At 42.6% G+C, this 23035-nt stretch overlaps 1 protein-coding gene across 1 annotated transcript in view; it reads right to left on the reverse strand.

The window, feature by feature from the left end:
- Positions 1–3673: 3673 nt before the first annotated feature.
- LOC311051591 (uncharacterized protein) overlaps positions 3674–23035 on the reverse strand; it is a 32066-nt gene continuing 12704 nt past the window's right edge. Inside the window, exons 7-14 of the mRNA XM_084066172.1 lie at positions 22250–22435; positions 21173–21879; positions 19497–19639; positions 16340–16561; positions 15101–15349; positions 11945–12084; positions 10906–11295; positions 3674–9949 (exon numbers count right to left, since the gene is read on the reverse strand). Coding sequence (XP_083922298.1) covers positions 5417–9949; positions 10906–11295; positions 11945–12084; positions 15101–15349; positions 16340–16561; positions 19497–19639; positions 21173–21879; positions 22250–22435 — 6570 coding nt within the window. The 3' untranslated portion in view covers positions 3674–5416. The remainder of the gene's footprint in view (positions 9950–10905; positions 11296–11944; positions 12085–15100; positions 15350–16339; positions 16562–19496; positions 19640–21172; positions 21880–22249; positions 22436–23035) is intronic.

Here is a 23035-nt window from a genome sequence, read left to right on the forward strand (position 1 = left end):
CACACACACGTCACACACTTACACATACACAGAATAAAGCACATTGAACATTGAACATTACACTCTTATATGCAACCCACTGGTGCCCAGACTGCCCACGCACGCCCACATGTCTGCCAGGAGGACGTCACTATGGCTTGTCTGGAAAAACTTAATGCCCCCCTTTTTTTCTCTCCAAATGATCGGATGTTTTTAACCCATTATGACCGGGAACGCATCTGTGTCATTTTCAATTTCTTTGGCTATCAAAAAATAGCATATAAGCTCAATGTTCATACGATCATTAAGAGCAAATCTTTGAAGATATATTTTTAAAGCAAGCATTTGTAAAAAAAAAAATTCCAGAGACCTCAAGCAGCGAATATTTGAGGCAAATGTTCGCTTTAAAAATACATATTCAAAGATTTGCACAAATTGTCACTATTAAAAAAAAAAATCTGATCAAAAAACGAGTGCGGATACTCTGTGCCGCGCTATGAGCTTGTATATCTGCTATTTTTGAATAGCAGATAAAAGGATATTTTTGGCGAAAATTGTGGAAATTTGTGCAAATCTTTGAATATACTGTACAGGTTTTAAAGCGAACATTTTTTACTCCGATCTGTGCTTCCCTGGAACAAAATATTTTGAGATGGAGGTCCATGGCCAAATACATATCATTTTGGGGGTCCTTGACATGGAAAAGTTGGAGCACCACTGATATAGCAACATACTGTTAGGAGTTAGAAAACATTTTTAGATATGTATTTGGCCACGGACTGCCATCTCAAAATATTTGTTCCAGGGTTCCCCCCCAGAAGCAAAGATTTGAGTTACAAATGTTCACTTTAAAAATGTATTATATGCAAAGATTTGCATTAATGTTCACGATTTTTGAATAGCCCAAAGAAATAAAAATTACACAGATGCGTTCCCGGATCGAATGGGTTAAATGCTAAATTGGTTTTCAGGCTGAGACATACAGTACATACATGTATCAGGAGTTTTATTTTGTTGGTTCATGGCAGCTATCAGCCTTTAGACCCTGAAGGTTCACGTTGTCCTGCTTACTGTACCACTGGAACTATTTGGAACTGTTTGAAATAATATCGCTGTCAGGATGTAGTGTTCACACAGAGTACAAATCAATAGATGGTCAAAGATATTACAGAAGCAAATCATACTGGATGAGAAAGACTTGTAGCCTGGCTGTAGTCTATGAATGGAAAAGGGGACTATTACAGTAACAATTATTACAGTAAACTTAAAATGGGTCATTAAAAACATCTGATCATTTGGAGAGAAAAAATCACTCCCAGTGTGAAGAGAGTGGTGGCTTTGAATTAGTGTAACTGGTTGCTTCCTTGTGTTGCAATCAGCTGCAGCTGTTGAGGCCGTGCTCAAACGGACGGACGGACGGACGGACGGACGGACCCACACACACGGTCAAGTGTAGGAGTAGCTGGCACCACTCAAAAAGGGGGCCATTATGGCCCTTTATCTGGCCCACTTCCTGCCCCCAGGTTACTTAGATCATCCACTCATGAACTCCTTTCAGTTCCACAAACAAAAAAACAAAAGCCTTTTCTGTTGCTGCACCTCAACTTTGGAATCCTACGGCTACGTCCCACATAAGGCAAGCCCCACCATTAACAATGTTGTTGTTGTTGTTGTTGTTGTTGTTTGGGTCTTTATGGTTTATTTGATATGCTCTGTTATTGCTTTTGTGTATATGGACTATGGTATAAGTGCTGTTTGGCACTTTGGGTCAACCACTGTTGTTTTCAAATGTGCTCTATACATAAACATGACTTGACTTGACTTAATTTGTGTTGAATAGCCTATGGAATTAAAATTTCAATATGTTCGTAACAACTTTTCAACTACTATTTTGAAATTAAGATGTCTAATTGACATTATGTTAGCATGAACAGCTCTCAAACATATTATTGTGTAATGCGATTGTTTTTAGGGTGCCTTTTAACATTTCACCTGTAGATGGAGCCAGAGTATATTGGCCCTGTAAGTAGCAGATATTCAGACAGTTACATACTAGTCCATATCTAGCCTGGGCAGCATTCAATTTTATATATGATTATATATGATTATTGATTTATATATAATATATGATTATACAACGGATCATGATGCAATGCATTGTGAGCTTGTAGATCGGCTATTTTCACTGCTGCAGGTGAGTGAATGGGTGAATGTGACTCATACACAATAAATATTACATAATTAGACCTATATTACGGGGGATATTCAGTTTTCAGCTTCACCCCAGCTGATTGCTGCTCAAGAGATCAGGCTTGAGCACAGGGTGGTGGGGGTTAGGGGTTGAGGGCCCTATATCTTGCGCACCGCCTTGCCCCTTATGCCTAAACGTTTTTGCCATTTTTTAATGTTTTGAAAATCATTTTAAAAGTGAAAATGGCCAATCTACATCGACACGTTGTGAGGTTATACAGTAGATCGGCGATTTGAACTACAGTACTTTAAAATATTTTTCAAAATAGTAAAGAATGCCTAAAAGAACGCAAGATAAACCTGTATGGGACCTTCTGTTTCCCAGGCTCTACCCATTCAGCGATGGCCAACCCTCCTGGCACAGCTCTTTGGATAAATATGCAGATCATTTAACTGAGGTGGGGTTAGGTTAGGTGTGATCACTGCTTGATGTGGAATAAAAACTTGCCAGAGCAGCAGCAAAGAATGCCCTCTCTCTCTCTCTCTCTCTCTGTGTATGTGTTGGCAGGAGACAGTGTGACTCTGACAGGCAGCAGCCCTCAGGGCAGAAACATATAAAGATCGTGGTGACATTTGTGAGAACGCACCCACACTCACGAAACCACCTGGAAACCATAACGTTGCTGTCAGGCAGAAACGTCTTATCTCCATATTTATTTATTTTTTTGTGTTTTTTTTGTAATTGAACGCCCTACTTGATCATACTACAGTGTCACACAAAAGCATCAAAAGTATCAGATCCACAATCTTGAAACGCGGTTCGAAGCAATGCTTTTTGAGCTTGGAGATTTGATACTTTTGCAACTTTTGAATTTGAATCCTAAAAAGTAACCGTTTTGGACATATGAGGTTAAGTAGGTTAAGGGTGCCGTATGTTTATAGCCTGCCTGTTTTGTTTAAATCAAAATGTTTTGTGAAGGATCCCTGTCTAATAAGCCACATTATGCCTTAATGCATTATAATTGCCCTCTAAAATGTAAAATTAAAAACACCATAATTATTGTAGTTATTTTGGAAATAGTTAAACTTTTACTCAAGCGGGACAACGTCAATCACAAGTTGATGATGTCATTTGTCCATGTGTGGTTATTCCCTGTGGAATGTTATTAGCATGTCCTAATAAAAAACAACTTCCTACTTCCTACGGTTAATATGAACAATATTTTAAATATATATTAAAATATATATATTTTCTGGTGGGTTACCAATTTCATTCAATCAGTTCCAATGTTGTCTTCTCATTTATTTGTGTCATCATCACTTTATTTTATCCTGTATGAGTTCTCTCTCCTGATTGGTTCAAATTGGTATCCTGACCTGAAAATGTATTTACAGTACTAAAGAGCTGGGGAGACGGGGAGACCCCTGTTATTGAACGAACAATCTATATCAATGAGTGCAATGGGAATATAGAGATATTGAACACTGAACATTGAACAGAAAATCACTTACTATAGCTTTAATGCCTGGCAAGTACCTCTCCAATATTCATACATTTAATTTGAGATCATTCTCCACACCAATGCATTACTAGACTAAACAAACAGACTTTATTCCAAATTTCAAAAGCAAAACAACAATTCATGTGAAAAAAGGCATAATATTCAATATTTTACATTTGCCAGCCTCTGCTGTTTCTTTTTTTTTTAAATTGCTGATATCAAATCAGTACAGGAAAAATGTTTAGTCCAAAACAAAGGAACACAGACTGTGGAAAACATTGGTTTGCAAAAACAAAACAATACTACATTCAATGCAAATATTCTTGGAAGATTTGTCTTTTTTGACACAAAAATCTAAATCTTATTTCAGTTCAAACTTAGTTTGTTATTAAACTGTGTTTACCCAGTAATAAAAATTGTAAAGTATTAGTCGTTGTTTGTATTTATTATTTCTTTCTTTTCAGCCTGTTGACATCTAGAAACTTGTTTTCCATATTTCTTTCTTTCTTTCTTTCTTTCTTTCTTTCTTTCTTTCTTTCTTTCTTTCTTTCTTTCTTTCTTTCTTTCTTTCTTTTTGTCTTGAGACACACTTGTAATGGGGTTGACAGTTTCTGGAAAATCAAAACTAATACCTATTGGTATTAATAAGAACATAATATAAGTATGTCTGTGCGTTAGACACTTGACATTGACAGAACAATGAAGTCACAGTACACCCACACCTACACCGTTTAACTCTAAACTTATATGTTAAAAATGTAATAAGCGCTGAAGCCTTAATTTGCAAGTTTTACATTCAGATCCACATGAGGGGGAAAAAAGAATATTAGAAAACATCACATCTTCACTGAATGATTAAGTAAAACCCAAACCATTCCAAAATAGTGTTTGTTTAAGACATTTAATTAAGACTAATGTAATTATGGTCTTTGACAAGTACATTATGTGAACACCACCCCTCTCATACTTTTGCTCTCACAAGCAGGTTGAGACAGGTTATCTCATAAGGCAAGCATACGTTCTTGTTCTTTATGCTTCTGCCAGTAATTCTAATTCTAGTAAATATAACAAAACACCAGGGGTCTTCAACAGGGGGTCCAGGACCCCTCGGGTCCTCAGACAGGGGCCGACAAATCTTTGTGTGATAGGGACTCCAGCATCCCTATTCTGGGGGGAACATTAGCCGAAAATAGTGTTGTGAGGTTGTAGATTGGCTATTTTCAGCAAAGAGGTTTAGGGCCCTATCTTGGGCGTCACCTTAGCCCTTATCCCTAAACGTATTAGCCATTTTTTACTACTTTTAAAAATATGTTTAAATAGTTCAACTAGCCGATCTACATTGACACGTTGTGAGCTTGTAGATTGGCTATTTGAACTATTTGAAAATGTTTTTCAAAATGGTAAAAATGGCAAAAATGGCAAAGAATTTTAGGGATAAGGGGTAAGGCGGCACCCAAGATGGGACCCTTAGTGTACAAAGAAAAAAGAGCAGAGTCAGTACAGATCCAACGGTCAAGTATTTAGGGTTTTAAATGGTTAAATATCTGAAAAAACAAAAAACAATATGTAGTGGGGGTCCCTGCTTCATCTCTCTCTTAGCTAAGGGGTCCTTGGCCTGAACAACTTTGGAAGACCCCTGTCCTACACTAAGATATACTATTATGAAAAACAGCAAAAGAAATCCCCTAACATGAAATATGTGATATTATAAAACCCAATTGAACTATGGCATTGCGCAAATGATATTATTGTTGCTTGCATTTTCCAGGCTTTTTTGGAGATTCTGGGCCCTTCTCTTTTTTGCTCTTCCTGGATTTGTTTCGAGGAGTTTCACTACTGACTGCTTGCTCTGGAACAGAAGCACTGCCGGCTGTCCCTCCCGTGACCGTGTCACTCTGACCTTCTGCTCCTTGCACGGGACTGTCCGGCTCGGAGGACACTGCCTCCACCTCTGCTGGAGCAACCTCCCCCGAGGCTTGTGGTTCAATATCTGCTGCCTCTTCCACAGCACTCACTGCTGTCTCTGTCTCCGCTGAGCCTGCCTCCGTCTCTGGCACCGAGGATTCTGTACTCTCAACTACCAGAGGCTCTGGTTGAGGTGGGACCTGACCAGCTGCCTGAGAGTCATCGCCTGACCCCTCCGAGGACCCTTGAGTTGGGTCGGCTATTTGGCCAGATGCTACCGGAACAACACTGTCTTCTTTGACCTCATCCACCAGCGCTTCTTCTTTGGCCTCTTGGGTTGATGTAATTTCTTCCAAAGCGCTTGGCTCATCCTCCAATTTCTCAGGGTCAGGACCTCCTCCAGGCTCTTGTCCATCAGCAGCTTGACTCTCTTCCTTAGGCTGAGCCACATCCCCACCCTCTGGAGGCTGCTTTACCTGACCTGTAGCCACTTGAGAAGGTGTTTCTGCAGTTTCGGGCTCCTGTATCGTTACCACATCTTCGCTTGTCTCTGCTGTTTCAGCAACTTGTACAGTTTCTTCATCTCCGTTCAGCTCTGCTGTTTCAGTGACTTGTATAGTTTCTTTGTCTTCATTTGTTTCTGCCGTTTCGGTGACCGGTTCCATGTCATTCGTCTCTGGTGTTTCGGTAACCTGGACGGTTTCCACGTCTTCATCTGTCTCTGCTGTTTCGGTGTCCTGTATCGTTTCTTCGTCTTCCTCTGTCTCTGCTGTTTCGGCCACTTCTACTGCTTCGGTCACTTCTACTGTTTCCCCGTCTTCATCTGTCTCTGATGTTTCGGTCACTTCCACCGGTTCCTCGTCTTCATTCGTCTCTGATGTATCGGTCACTTCTACTGATTCCTCTGATGTTTCCGTCACCTGTATTGTTTCTACTTCTTCTTCATTCGCCTCTGCTGTATCACTCTCTTGTACTGTTTCTTCTTCTGTGTTCGTCTCTGCTGTTTCGGTTGCCTCTATCGTTTCCTCGTCATTTGTCTCTGCCGTATCACTCTCTTGTGCCGCTTCTTCGTCTTCGTTCGTCTCTGCTGTTTCCGTCGCCTCTATCGTTTCCTCATCATTTGTCTCTGCCATATCACTCTCTTGTGCCGTTTCTTCGTCTACGTTCGCCTCTGCTGTTTCGGTCGCCTCTATCGTTTCCTCGTCATTCGTCTCTGCCGTATCACTCTCTTGTGCCGTTTCCACATCTTCGTTCGTCTCCGCTGTTTCGGCGACCTGTACTGTTTCTTCATCTCCATCTGTCTCTACTGTTTCGGTACATGGAACCGCTTCTTCGTCTTTGTTTGCATCTGCCGTTTCGGTCCCTTCTACTGTTTCCACTTCTCCATCTGTCTCTGCTTTTTCGGTCACTTGGACCGTTTTTTCATCTTCATTTTTCTCTATGACCTGTATTGTTTCTTCATCTTCCTTCGTCTCTGGTGTTTCGGCCACTTGTACCGTTTCTTTATCGTCATTAGTTTCTTCTGCTTCCGCGACCTGTGATGTCTCTTCGTCTTTGTTTGTGTCTGGTGTTTCTGTCATTTGTACAGTTTCCACGTCTTTGTTTGTTTCTGTCATTTCGGTCACCTGTACCGCTTCCTCTTCTTCGTTTGTTGCTGCCTTTTCTGTCACTTCTTCGTCTTCATTTCCCTCTGCTGTTTTGGTCAATTGTACAGTTTCCACGTCTTTGTTTGTTTCTGCTGTTTCAGTCACTTGTGTCGTTTCTACATCTTCCTTCGTCACATCTTGAGCACCCAGTGCATCAGAAGAAATGATATCCTCTACTAAGGGCTGGGAAGACTCAGCAATGGCCTCCTCAGCTTGTGGCCCTGTCCCTTCCATGTTTTCTCTTTCGCCATCTTTGTCCTGGGTGTCGGGCACGGTGATATCTTCATCCAAAGTTGACACCTCTTCTTTGTTAGTCTCTGTGTCATCCTCCGTGGGCAATTGTGGCTTCGGTTCGGATACAACTTGTGTCCCAGCACTTTCTCCTTCCACTTCCAGTTCTGGTGTTGCCTGCGCCACAGCACTGCACACTTCCGGGGAATCAGTATCTGTCAAAATCTCAGTTTGCTCAATTGGACTGGCCTCTTTCTCTTGATCACTGGGGATTTGGTCCTCTGTACTTGTATCTACTTGTGGGCTCACCTCTTCTTCAGTGCTACCGTCTTTTGGGCTTTCGGTGTCATTTGCAGGCATTGCTTCTTCATCTACTCTCGGAGGTGCTGATTCTTGCTGATCCTCACTTTTTGCTTGGGGTTCCACCTCTAATTGCTCATTGTGGTCTGAAGGTAAAATCACTTCCTCTCCCGCTGCATTCACTGATTCATCTACATGAACTGCTTCAATGATATCGGATCCACAGGACGAAGGTACTACAGCAGTAGACAAAGTGTCATCAGATACACCTTCAGAAGGGAGGGCCAGAGTTTCTTCCGCCTTTTCTTGGGTATCAGCAGATTCACTTGGAGCTGCAGTGACTTCTTGTAGTAGGTCTGACATGTTTGCATCTGTTGTAAGTCCAGGGCTGGTGACCAACTCTGCTGGTACCTGGTTCATCTCTGCTTTTGGTGATGATTGCAAGAATACTTCGTCAACCAGCTCAAGCAAAGGCGTTTCAGCTGTTTGCGCTAGATTTTCTGCTGTCTCGGGTGTGACTTGGTCCAGCTGAGCCTTCGTAATATCCAGTGTTGTCTCAGGTTCGGGTATGGGAGTTATCTCATGTATGTCTTTTCCTGCTTCACCCTTGCCCTCAAACACCAATTTCTTAATAGCCTCCTCGTGTAAAGCTGCCTGCCCCTGCACAATGGGTTTGACCCCTTGCTCCCCAACACCAGCGCCCACCACCCTGAACGGCCCCGCCCCCAACCCAGCTGTTGACTGTACAACCCCAGCTGTTGACTGCACAACCCCAGCTGTTGACTGCACAACCCCAGCTGTTGACTGTACAACCCCAGCTTGTGGCAGATTGCTATTAACTAAAATTGTGTTCCCTCCTCCTCTGATCAAAGTGTGTCCTGGCAGACTGCCGTACACACTGCTCCGGGCTGCTGTGCCAAACGCCCCCTGAGGGGGAGCAGCCTCGTTAACCAGGATGGCACCTCCGGGCAAAGTGCCCTGAGATGACACTGGGCTAGACAATTGTGCTACATCTACACCGGCTGTATTCTGGACTAAGGTATATTTACCATCAAGGCCTGGCCCTTCTAGTGTAAAGCCACCCATGGGCAAGGAGCCCTGGGAAAAGCTTTGGCCCCCAGACAGCGACAAGCTTTGGCCCCCAGACAGCGACAAGCCTTGGCCCCGAGACAGCGACAAGCCTTGACCCCCAGACAGCGACAAGCCTTGGCCCCCAGACAGCGACAAGCCTTGGCCCCCAGACAGCAGCAGCGTGGGGCTGACTGGGCTAGTAGCACTTGTGGTGCTTTGGGCGCCGGTTAAGGAGCCCTGTGCCCAGCTTGAGCTCCCAGATAGTAGCATTATGGGGCTGACTGGGCTCGTAGGGCTCACGGCACTCGCAGAGCTTAGGGAGCCCTGGGCAAACATCCCAGTAGGGGAACCGGGGGTCCCATTGACTACATACATAGCCTGGCCATAGTTGGCTCCAGTGGACCCACCACTTAGAAACATAGTGTTCTGAAGCTGTGGTTGAATGATGTAGCGCATTGGCTGCATCATTGGGGAAGTGGTGTAGTAGATAGGCTGTGGCTGCTGCTGCTGCTGCAGTACGAAGGTCTGGCCAGGAGGGGACAGCGTACCAGACTGACTGACATTAGATGCAGACTGACTGGAGTTAAAAGCAGACTGACTGGAGTTAAAAGAAGACTGGCTGAGGTTAGTAACATTAGACTTACTAACATTAGTATTACTGACGTTAGTATTAGAAACGTTAGAAACTTTAGAAACGTTAGTAACAGAGCTGGAGGGAGGTGGTGGTGGTGGGGCAGCCTTTACAGTGTTGGCGGATGACTTGGCGACGTTTACATTGCTGACATTGCTAGAAGACATTCTATTCTCCGTTTTGTAATTTGCACGTTTCGTCTCGACGACACGCTCAACTTTGGGCCGATAGACCGGCTCCGGGACACGTTCGACTGGACTTCTGGCGATGCGCTGGAGTTTGGGAGACCTTCGAGGTATCACGGGCGATGGGAGTTTGACTGGAGAGCAGATCTCAGCCAGGCGCCTGAACTTTGGCGACAGGTCGTCCAGGAACTGGAGGTCGTAGTCGTTTTCCAGGAGGCTGCAGCACCCCACCGAGCCAGCGGGGGAGCCCTGGCCCTCGAAGTTGTACACCAACAGACTGTCCTTCACTGGCATGGCACACACTGCTTTCTGCATGAGGCAGAGAAAGACAGGGAAAAGCACAGGCATGTTATGTAGGGATGCCTGTTCATTTTATATGAACAAAATCTTCCGAATCAAAAGTTACACATCAAGGTCCATGAATATGTTAAATACGGACAGAGCCTCTCTGTTCTCTATGTATATATTCATATTTGTACATATTCATAGTTCTGCATGTTGTCTGAAAGCCTAAGAAAGCTAAATGTATGCATCCATAACATGCTATAGGCCTACCAAAGTAAATTAAGGGGGGCATTAATGATGAGGTGTTACTAATGATACTAATTAAGGCTCTGTTCCATTTAGTGTAGTAGTGTTTCCAGTGAGCCAACATGCTCAATAGCAGCACCCTGACTCTGTTTGACCAGAATGGAACACAACCTTAATTAATATAATTGGTAACACATTGGTGAAGGCAGTAACATTACACAACTATTTATGCCAATATGGCTGCCCTGAAAAAGGTCATATTACGTGCAGTTTAATCGCAGAGGGAAAAGAAAGCCTCCATGATGATGTTAACTTCATCTACTACTCCACTTCATCTCAGAGGCAAATATTGTACTTTTACTCCACAACAATTATTTGAAAACGTAGTTACTAGTTAACTTTGCAGATATACATTATTATGTTATAAAACATACATTAACCACTTCAGCCCTATTTTATACATAGGCTATTTGAAAATAGCCGATCTACAAGCTCACAACTCGTCGCATCGCGACGTGTTGTAAGCTTGTAGACCGGCTATTTTCAAACATTTTTGTACTTTTACTTTTGGTACTTTAAGTACATTTTGATACCAATACTTTTGTACTTTTACTCAAGAAACATTTTTAACATAAGTAACAGAGTACTCTAGAGTATTTTTATATTGTAGTATTGCTACTAAAGTAAAAATATCTGAGTGTTTCTTCCACCACTGACGCCAACTAACAACGTACCTGGGAGTAGTAGTCATCCAGGAAACTGTCAGGTAGGGCGATTTCTTCATAGATGTCCATCTTCATGCTAGCGTGTCCGCCCTGTGTGGTGTATATGCCGGGGGACCCGGGAGACCCGGGAGCGCCGGCGCCGAGAAGGTACCGCTCCCTCGGCGACTGGGACCCGTAGAAGCCGTCGACGTCCGTCATTCCCGGTTCGCCCCCTCCTCGCTCGTCCTGCATCATCATCATCGCCGACGAGTCGCTGTAGACCTCGTTGTTCTCGGCCGTCTCCGTCTTGGAGAACTTGTAATTGTGAGAACTCGCGAACATGCTGACGTTCTTGGACTCCACCACGTTGACGTTACCGCGGGTGGCCATCATGACGGGGGCGCTCAGGAGAGGCACGTCCTGGATGGAGACATGGGAACGAAGAGGAAGATCAGTTGATTCACAAAAACTACATAAAACTAAATAAAAACTAAGCTACGATGACTAAAACTAATTTCGGCAACAAATACAAACTGGACTAAAATGTTAGTGAAGGACTAGAGAAGAGATCCAGTAGAAAAAATAATTGCCGTGTTGCACTCTGAAAATAGCAGATCTACAAGATACGTTGTGAGCTTGTAGATCGGCTATTTTCAGAATGCAACCGAGTGTAAAATCAGGCATTACGACGCATGATGCATTTTTGACGACAAAATGAACTGGATATTTTGTCGAATGAAAAAGTTTGAGGACCACTGACATTGAAACATAAGTTCTTTCAGAAAACCGTTGTAGAATACCCAGAAGCAAAGATTTGAGTTACAAATATTTGCTTTAAAAAAAATATATATTCAAAGATTTTCACAATTTGTTATTAAAATGAGCTTGTATATCTGCTATCTTTTGAATAACCAAAGACATCTAAAAATGACACAGAGGCTTTCTCGGTCTTAATGGGTGAATTGAATTGAATTGAATTGAAGGAGAAATGTTATGATCTCAGCCGCTGTAAGCTAAACACCCAAAGTGACATTGTATATGGACAGCAGGTGATAGTATCCTAGCTCACCCGGTCCTCTCCTTTCCCCTCGGTATGGTAGGAGATCAGATGCTCTTCAATGAGGTGATCGAACGCCAGGGCAGTGAACTGATCCGCGAAGACGGTGCCGGCTCCACCACACTGACAGAAGAGGAAGAAGCATGGGAGGACTGCAAAACAAGACACAATGTTCTGATCAGTCCATCTGGCTATACATACCAGGAATATCCATGTATGTACTGTATGTATGTATTAGGCATGTAACGATTTATCGTAAATCGATTAAAATCGATTCAAACTGGTGACAATTTAAATCGATTTAATAAATGTATCGTGATGCAAACTGCAGGGGAAAAAAATACAGGATCTTTGTAAGATAATTCATTTTTCAGTCATTTGCTACTGTATTGAAAAGAGGATTATAGAAAACATGGCATTTTAATTTAAAAAAACACTAGAAAAAATACTGGATTTGTGTAAGAGAAAAAAAAAAGAAAAACATTTGTCTGGAAACGAGTTCAAAAAGTCGTGAAAAATTGTATAATGTAACATAATTAAATTCGGAAAGAGAGTACAAATGGTTCCATTTGTACACTCTCAGGGTTATGTGGGGGTCCTCAGGGCCGGATCTAAGTATAGGCAAGGGGGTCAATGCCCCACCAAATTACCTGACTGCCCCACCAAACTACCTGACTGCCCCACCAAACTACCTGACTGCCCCACCAAATTACCTGACTGCCCCACCAAATCAACATTCAAAAAATCCCTAATTTGAAAAATAACTAACTTTTTGAAATCCACCTTTTCATCTCAAGATTCAGAGAAACATGCCTGTCTATCAACGTGTGTATGTGTGTCTGTCCTAATGTGTGTGTGTGTGTGTGTGTGTGTGTGTGTGTGTGTGTGTGTGTGTGTGTGTGTGTGTGTGTGTGTGTGTGTGTGTGTGTGTGTGTGTGTGTGTGTGTGTGTGCTGAGAAGTTGTCTTCTACCGAGTAGGGAGCAGAGTTGTCTTCAGTTCAGTGTTTGCCAAATATTAGCAAAGGTGGTGTTAAAACACATTAAAGCCTGGTTCATACCTAGGCTACTTCATCGCATGACGATGAAGTAATAGTCAAGTAAAATAGATGCTACAAATGACTACAAAACCTGTATATCCAGTAATTGTGGGGCATAAACAAGAAGTTGAAGGATACAATTAAGTCTGATAATGATGTACTGTGCATGTTCACATAATGTATACTTTACATTACTATTTGTTTTACATTTTGGACAACATTTTTACATCGAGGTGCCCAGATGTCCCTAAGTGCCCACCTATCTTGTGTCCATAGAGAGGCTGGATTTGAGTGAGCGAACTGTGTATATAATACCTAATCTGCATTACTCCTAAACATACTCTGACCACCATGTCCTACAAAATATTTGAATGGCCTTGTTGCAATAGTGCATTTACTTTCTTGTGATCAATACAGGATTTGAGAATCCCAGGTCTAAATTGTTAACTCTACTGTACCACCACTATTATTAGCCTACTACTAATATTTAAATACTACATATGTCAGTATTCTGAGCCTTTGTTGGCCATAGTTTGTTTTCTTTGTCAATCCTAAGGAAGATTAAAGGTAGTGTAAGTGATTTTATTTGGTTAAAATAAGTGCTAAATAGCTCTATATTGTGATAGTACTCATTGCTGTAGAGTGTTTGTTCAGTAACAAACGGAGTCTTAGGAGTCTCCATCTCTCTCTCCAGCTCTTTATTAAACAGAAAATGCATTTTCAGGTTGGGATACCAATTTGATCCAATCAGGATAGAGAACTCAGTCAGGATACAGATTAAACAAGTGAAATTGGAAGTGATGACACAAAAATGAGCAGACACAATTGGAACTAGAACACTGTAAAAATGAAGCTGATAAAATGGTACTCTCTCCTGATTGGCTGACATTTTTTCACCTACCTGAAAATATATTTTTGGTTCATTAAAGAGCTGGAGAGATGGGGAGACCCCTGTTACTGGACAAGCACTCTATAGCAATGATTACTATCAGAATATAGTGCTTTAACCTTTTAACAATACAACTTTTTGTTTTAACCCCAAAACAAATAATTTGGATGGAACCACGTCCATAAAAGAGCCATTTATTAGAGAGTTTTTCCGTTCACTTCACCAGGCAAGGTCTTCTATACATAGCCCAGCTTCTATTGGCGAATAGTGACAAAGCCCTGAACCGGAAGTTTAGGGAATGCACTGGAGTCTATGAGTGTTTGTCACTATTTCGAGTTTACATGAACCATGTGACCGGCACTGTTTTCTACCCTCGGGTTGGCGTAACTCTCTAATAAATGGCTCTGGACCACACTAATGTCCGGGTTGGACAAGAGTGACCCATCAACATTTCTTACTGCCGGCCGTGGGAGTCCGTAGCCTAATGCACAGTGAACTGAGGATCCTTGAAATAAAAAATCAAAAAATCAAATGCAAATCATTAAAGACGGGGTGCCGTGATTCCCCCCCCCCCCCCCCCCCCCCCCCAAAACATGATCATCGGGTATTATGATTATACTAGGAGGAAGATTTTTTTCAAAAAAGTGTACAGAAAGTGTGAAAAGACAAGAGACAACAGCCTGGCGTGAATGGCTGTGGCGTCCCTTGATCAGCGTGTGAATGGGGCGTCACAGTCATATGTGTGTTTGAGTTAGCCACGCCCAGAGCTGTTGTTGTATGATAATAGGGGGAGGGGATGATTTTAACACATAGTAAAAGCGGTGCTTTTCGATTGGGCCTTTTGCAGTGGTGTAAAGTAACTAAGTACATGTACTCAAGTACTGTACTTAAGTAAAATGTTGAGGTATTTTTTTACTTTACTTGAGTATTTCCAGTTTTCAGTGCTTTTACTTCTACTCCACTACATCGCCGAGGCAAATATTGTACTTTTACTACACTACAATTATTTGAAAACTTTAGTTACTAGTTACTTTGCAAGTATTAATTCCGGACTTTTACTTGTAACAGAGTACTTCTAAATTGCGGTATTGATACTTTAACTCAATAAAAAAAAAATTGAGTATGTTTTTCTACCACTGATCGGGGGGGGGGGGTGGGGGGTCTATCAGAGTTACGTTAACTTTCATAGAAACACACAAAACAGCAAAAGTACAAAACCATGGCACCACCTCTTTAACTTACACAGCATCATAAAGACGGCGCAGCCCAGCATCATGCCCCCGGCGCCCCAGCCGAACAGCGTGGAGGTGGTGCTGAGGCGGGACATCTGGGGCCCGCAGGCGCACGGCTGGTTCTCCACGGCCGTGCACACCTCCAGCAGGTACTCGTCGGTGGTGTCGCAGGACAGGTTCTGCTCGTCGGCGATCTGCACCTCGATCTTGTACACGCCGGGCCACAGGGGCGTGCGGGCGTGCAGGGCCGCCGTGGTCTCTACAATGTGGGGCATGAGGAGGGGGGATTCAGTGGTGTATAACAGTGGTTCTCAAACTTTTTCATGTCAAGGACCCCCAAATTGACACTTATTAGCCCGCGGACCCCCATTTGAAAAGATAAGCCAGGGACCCCCCATAAGAGAAGATTTTTTACGGTTCTAGCATTGATTCTCAACCATTTTAATTTCAAGGACCCCCGGTTTGACATGCATTAGCCTACGGACCCCCATTTAATGGCATTTCTATCTCTGGGACCCCAATTCATCAATGTTAATCAATGTTAATTTAACTCTGAGAGTGTACAAATGGAACCAAATGGACCCGTTAGGGTCCATTTGGTTCCATTTGTACACTCTCAGAGTTACAGACCCATAAGGGTCCATTTGGTTCCTACTATCCGTCATTTAGCTGGGGACCCCCTGGAACCCCCTCAAGTACCCCTGGGGGTCCCCGGACCCCACTTTGAGAACCAATGGTATAAAGTAACTTAGTACAATCTACAAGCTCACAATGCGCTGCGATGCAACGCATTGTGAGCTTGTAGATCTGCTATTTTCTAAAGATTTTTTAGACATTTCATAGATTTGAAAACTTTTTTAAGTGGGACATTCTGCATAATGAGTAGGTTTTGGTACTTAAGTATATTTTGATGCGAATATTTTTGTACTTTTACTCAAGTAAACTTGGAATACCAGACTTTTACTTGTAACAGAATATATCGCTTTTAGCTGATATTTCATTTTATGATATTTGAAAAAGCCTTTTTGTGATGTTTAGGGCAGCAGATTCAAGCTTTCAAAAGGATTAACAATTTGTCTTTATTTTTTTTTACATTGTTTTAACTAATGTGTCGTCTCTGGAAAAAGCAGCAGATCTTCAAGCTCGAAAACATTTATGTAAATTTATGTAAATACAATTATTCTCATTCTTATACTTATTCTATCTCCAACATTTATACGTTTTACTCTAGCCAATACTGTGGTCCTACCGTTGACCATCTCCACGTCCCACTCGCCGCGCGTTCCCTCCTGTACGATGGTGAAGCTCAACGGGGCGCTGTTGGGCTTGACGTCCTCGTCCAGGCCGCTGATGTAGACCGTCCGCTGGTCGGTGCACTCAAAGCCGTACTTGGTGGTCAGGAAGGGACAGTGGTCGTTGTTGTCCACCACGCCGATGGCTATCGTCCCCGTGGATGTCTTGGCGGGAATGTCTGAAAATCAGAGATGATCATGAAACACACCAGAGATGATCATGAAACACACCAGAGATGATCACGAAACACACCAGAGATGATCATGAAACACACCACCAGTGGCGTAAAGTAACTAGGTACATTTATTACTGTAATTGAGTACAATTTTGAGGTTTTTTTTTTTAACCTTGCTGGCGCATTTCCAATTTGCAGTGCTTTTACTTCTACTCCACTATACTGTACATCTCAGAGGCAAATTGTTATTTATAGATTTGGATTATTATTACAAAACATACATTAACCACTTCAGGCCTATATACAGATGTGCCATTTCAAAACTTCAAATGTCCTGCCATCGCCAAGACAGTACATTTTCAGGGGATTCCCAGGGCAATAAGAGGGACAAAGAAGGGCATTTAAAATGCTGAATTATTTTGATGATCACTGCTTTTATGATGCTAATTAATTTGAGCAACTGGTCAAGGACCTCTTCAAATCACCTTTCGCCTCATAATGAGTCTGACACCTTCTTCAACACACATTCTTTTGTTCTCATGTATATGGATGTCTGTTGAAGGGAAAAACGGGGGTGTGACAATTTCTTTTCAGGGGCAAAACAGTGCATTTTTAAGGGCAGTAAAGGGAGGAAAAAAATGCATTTTCATGGCACTTTCAGGGAAAGAACAGTAACGTGTGAAGTTTTGAAGTGGCACATCTGTACAAGCTTGCAATGCGCCGCGATGCGACGCATTGTGAGCTTGTAGATCTGCTACAATTTCTTAACAACATGTGGGTCTTCTACAGGGGGTCCGAGAGACCCCTAGGGGGTCCTCAGAGTTGCTGCCACCAAATATTTGTGACATAGGAATGTATTTATTTATTGTCATCTTTTGTTTGCATTCGCCCATTGAACCCTTGCTTTGACAGAGCCATCCAAAACCATCACAGAACTTTACGGGTTCCGAAAAGTTTGAGGTTTCTGGAAGGATTACCCTTTGTAGTTGTAAAGAGCTAATAGAGACCTGGTCAGGTGATATTTGCTCCTCTCTCTCTCTCTCTCTCTCTCTCTCTCTCTCTCACTCTCACTCTCACTCTCTCCCTGACTGTTAGACAGTGATATTGTCAAGGAAATGCTTGTCAGTAATTAATTCCTGTTACAAAGCCTGTACATGCCTGTGCAAAAGAGCCTCACAGAAACCCTGAATTCCTTAAGGGGATTTTGTATCGCAGTGCCAAAAAGAATGAACCGTCGAATGCAGACAGAAAGTCGACAATGTAACTTCCACCATGTTAGGACAGGTGAGATAGGAAAAAAAATAGAGAAATCGAAGAAACCGTTAACTGTGTGCACATTCTAATAATCATTCTATATAACCACACATGACGATGTTAAGACCTGAAGCCGATTCTACATGTCTCCTAAATCCCAACAGTTTTCTGAAAAACGTATGTTTCTATATGAGTGGTGCTCAATCTTTTTCATGTCAAGGACCCCCAAAATGATATGTATTTGGCTGCGGACCCCCATCTGAAAATATTTTGTTCCAGGGGGTCCCAGAAGCAAAGATTTGAGTTAAAAATGTTTGTTTTAAAAAAGTATATATTCAAAGATTTGCACACATTTTCACGATTTTTCAAAAATAGCAGATCTACAAGCTCATAGCACGGCACTCGGTGCCGCGCTATGAGCTTGTAGATCTGCTATTTTTGAATAGCCCAAAGTGTAAAATAATGCTTTTTTTTAGCTCAAATCTAAAAATGACACAGTTCCAGGTCTTAATGGGTTAAGATGCTGACATTTAAACCTGAAGAGTCTTAGAGGCTTTGCTTCCTACAACGTGTAAAATTGGGGGCGTCATAGAAATTAAGTGTCTAAAATATCTGCACTATAAGATACTTCTATACCTGTGTGGGGTGGAGGGTCTTTTTTTGTTATTTTGTAATTTACCGTATGTTCATAATGTTTATATACTTATCTGTTGAAACTGGTAATTGACTTGAATTTGATCGTGCATGATAACTGTCACGCCCTAATAAGTTGGCCAGCCTTTTGACAGGTTCTGTCAGCATACTGTACTCTACTCTACTGCACTGTCACCGAAGTCACCTGTAAATCAAGTCAATAAATGAACAGCAGCGTCTTGGAGAAAAGCCCTTTGGCTAGGGAGGGGACAAAACTACAGTGGGAAGACTTTGTTGAAAAGTTAAGGCTCTATATTCTTAGTAATCATTGCTATAGAGTGTTTGTTCAGTAACTCCCTCTTTCATTGGTGCGTCCTGGTTGCGGCTAAACCCTAACCTTTAACTTCACACAAACTCTGCCTAAACCTGACCTGAACCCTAACCCTAACATCACAAACACTATGCCTAAGCCTAACCTCAAAACTACGTCGACCTGGGCGAAACACGGGGAAAAGAGTGTCTCCCTTGTCTCTCCAGGTCTTTAGTAAACAGAACATAAGTGGAGTAGTGGAGTAGAAGTAAAAGTATTGGAAATTGGAAATACTCAAGTAAAGTACACATACCTCAAAATTGTACTTAAGTACAGTACTTAAGTAAATGTACTTAGTTACTTCCCACCACTGCAAACGCACAATGAAATTTACAGGTAAAGATAGCTGTCAAGAATGTCTTTGAAAACTTTTGAAGCGAGAAATAGATGCAGTAACTGAAAATGTATTCTATTTTATCAACACTTCCCGCTGTTTTCCGAGGCGACCATGTTTCACTGGACGCACCTGGCATAAATTAATACCTACATTACCGTAAGCAATGAAATCCTTCGTTTTGTTGTTTTGGGTCAATTTATTAATTTCTTAATTAAGTAGCCGTGTAATGAGCTATCGCTATCGCGCCGGCTCTATTCACCCTCTATGGGTTTATTTCTCGATAATGACCCACTCCCCATTGATCATCCCTTGCATAAAGTTCATTTGTTATATAATTGTCTTACCGTCTGTAATGCAAAGTATCTTGGCAACGTATTTGCCGTTCCTCACGAACTTGGACTCTCGATCCGGCACCTTGTTGAGTCTGATCTCAGCGGTCTCTTCATCGATGGTGACCCAGTTGTCTGGGTCGTAGGCCTTGGCGTACCTGTAGTGCAACGAACGCACAAACCTTAATTTGTACAAAGTCGAATTGATTCATTTTGACACAGTAACAATAAAACACCCTTATGCTCCATTGTACAGCGGTGTTGTGTGCTGAAAATAGCCAACCCACAAGCTCACAACGCGTTGCAGATGCAGTCTTCTAATATATTCTAATATCAACCTTTTGGCTGCATTTTTCGTTGTCCTACCGTTCCGGTAAGACTTTATATTAAGGTTGGGTCTGTAATAAGTTATACCCACATTTATAATGCATTAAAATGCACTTATAAGACATTATAACACTTGTTATAAATGTTTACAATTATGCATCACAAGTTATAACAAGGTTTATGAAGTATTATAAATTATAATAAATTACTACACGGCTTGGTTGAATGCTTGGTGTTATTTCTTGACCGATCAGCTCAATAACAGTCCGCTGTCTAATCAAAGGCTCAGAGCACCTGCTCATATCAACCTGCGCTGTTTGATTTTGTGCCGTATCTAACATGCCAGCCACGTGAATGCACACACCATGTCATTTACAGCTAAACGTTGCTCTCACGTATGTTTTTGAAAACATTTGAAGCCAGAAATAGACAATGCGGTAAACGAAAATGTATTCTATTTGATCAATACTTCCTTGTTTTCTGAGGCGACCGTGTCCATCCAGCGCAACACTTATGGAATACTTTCATTGCCATAAGCAAGGAAATACTTAGTTTTGTTTTTACTTTTGGGTCAATGTATACATTTATTTATCAAGTAGCCGTGTAATAAGCGGGATAATTGATTGGTCGCCGGTCATTATATATATATATACTGTATATATATATAATGACCGGCTACCCATCAATTATCCCTTGCATAATATATAAGTGCTGGTCATAATGCATTATAAATTCACTCTTGCTGATTGGTTATTTTCCACAAATGTTCATCCCAGGGGCGCTAGGTTCATGTGGTTAATAAACAAAAATACTAGGGATGCACAATATCGAAAGTTTGGCCAATATCCAAATCCGATTACAGATTGTTTGCATGGTCAAATCGACCGATATGGATACCGACGTTGCAATACAAATTATACAAGTTACAACCTGTTATACAGTAACTGGGTGCATGTCGTTGCTATCGGGCAGAAACCTCATATCTCCATAATTCTAACCTTTTGTGTTTTTTTCATAAATTAACGCCCTACTTGATCATACGACAGCGCCACACGAAAGCATCAAAAGCACCAGATCCGCAAGCTCCTAAAGTGGCGCGAAGTGACACGTTTCGAACTTGTGATATTGATATTTTGGAATTTTGGAATTTGAATTTGAATCCTGAAAAGTAACAGTTTAGGTTTACCCCCGACAGAGACAACACATGAGTTCAAACAATGTTAAAAACGATGTAATTTTTTTTCCCAAATTGTTGAGCCTTTTGAAAGCTGAATCTGCAGCCCTAATCATCACAAAAAGGCTTTTTTCAGCTTCACCATGACAATTATAAATGATTTAGTAGTTAAGCAAAATGCTGTACTAACGAGACGCCCTCGGCTTTCTTCTTGGTGTCGGGATCCACGGCGGCGTAGGAGGTGAGGTACCCGCCCTCCGGCATCTGAAGCTCGTCCTCGGACGCCGCCACGTCCATGGTGGCCGGCATGAACTGCGGACCCTCCGGCACGTTCACCACCGCTATCTTGATCGGGTAGTTCGGCCCGGGCTTCGTGGGCTTCTTGACCGGCTTCCTCTTCCTCAGGGGCCTCTTCGGCTTGGGCTTCCCCTTGGGGTGAAGGCCCAGTCCGACCCCGGCCCCGGCTCCGCCTCCGGCCCCCGCGGCCGGCCCGGGCAAGTCCAGCCCGATGTCCACGCCGCCCTCTGCGTCGAGGTCTAGGTCTAAATCTAGATCCATATCCAAATCCAGATCTAAATCCAGATCTAGATCTAAGTCTAGATCTAAATCTAGGTCCACGTCCAAGTCCACGTCCACGTCCGGGCCCCCGCCGGCGCCCACCCCCACCCCTTTCCCTTTCCCTTTGCCTTTACCCTTCCCCAGCCCGGCCCCGGCACCTGCCCCGGCTCCTCCCCCTGCTCCCCCTCCGCCGCCTCCCCCTCCCCCTCCCCCGCCGGCTCCTCCTTCTCCGATCGTCACGTCCACGTCCATCTTCACCGGCGCTCCACACACGAGAGGAGCCGCGTTTTCGATGAGCAGCCCGATCTCCAGCGTCTGCACCTCTTCGAAGTCCACCGCCTGGGGAGTTAAAGGAAGAGAAGGGAAGTTAAAGGAAGGTAGAGAAAGGGAAGTTAAAGGAAGGGAAGGGAAGTTAAAGGAAGGTAGAGAAAGGGAAGTTAAAGGAAGGGAAGGGAAGTGAAGTGAAGGGAAGGGAAGGGAAGGGAAGGGAAGGGAAGTTAAAGGGAGGCAGAGAAAGGGAAGGGGGGGGGGCGTAGAATTTAAGCAAAGCATTTCAACAGGTTGTCATTCTGCGTTCATACAGGAGAAAGATAATATGTTCTTTTTTATGTGGTGTGATAACATACAAAGTAGGGATGGGACGATATGAAAATTTTAGTATTAAGACTTTTACGTAAAATATCTTCTTCCACCACTGGTTTGGACATACCTTGACGAGCTTGAGAATCCCCTCGTTGGTCTTGTTGTCCGTCTCGATGCTGAAGAGGCCGTTTTCGTTTCCCTGAGTGATGTGGAAGACAGCCAGCCAGTTGTCCGAGCCCCTCTCGTCTAAGTCGATCGCTTTGATCCTCAACACCACCACGTCAGCCACGTTCTCCTCCACCTCCCCATCGTACTGCAGACAAGACACAAGTGTTGATTTCGTCGACTGAAACTATGACGAAAAATGTTCGTCGACTACCTTTTATCACTGAGGAAAATTAAATAAAAACGGAATAAAAACTAAGCTATGACGACTAAAACTATTGGCAATTTCGTCAACAAATAAAAACTAGGCTAACATGTTAGTGAGGGACTAGTGGAGAAGAGATTGTGGTGTATTTCAAGGCTAATACAGTGGAATATGAAAATATTATCAATATATTATAACCCAGAAACCATCAAAATGTCTCATAACAGGCAGAGACCAAAACTAGCCAAGTTTGAGTCAGTCTGTGGCAAACAGCTGCAGTTGAGTTAATTACCTTCACCCATCCTGTCCTATTGTCTCAAAGTGTGATTTGATGACACCACGCCCGAGCCATTCTTTTGTTCCCACAGTGTAAGCATTCTAATTATATGCAGGAGAGCCTGCCAGTTGTCCCTCCTAAATCAGACTGACAAGAAGTAAATCCATCAGGATTTACTTATATCAATGTGTACTAGTTTGTTCTAATTATACAGATATATAGGACTTTAGTTTTAGTAAAATAAAGATCATTCTGGGTCTAAGCCA

The sequence above is a fragment of the Gymnoscopelus microlampas genome (assembly GCF_963454915.1).
Source record: "Gymnoscopelus microlampas genome assembly, chromosome: 9".
In the NCBI taxonomy this organism is placed as follows: Eukaryota; Metazoa; Chordata; class Actinopteri; order Myctophiformes; family Myctophidae; genus Gymnoscopelus; species Gymnoscopelus microlampas.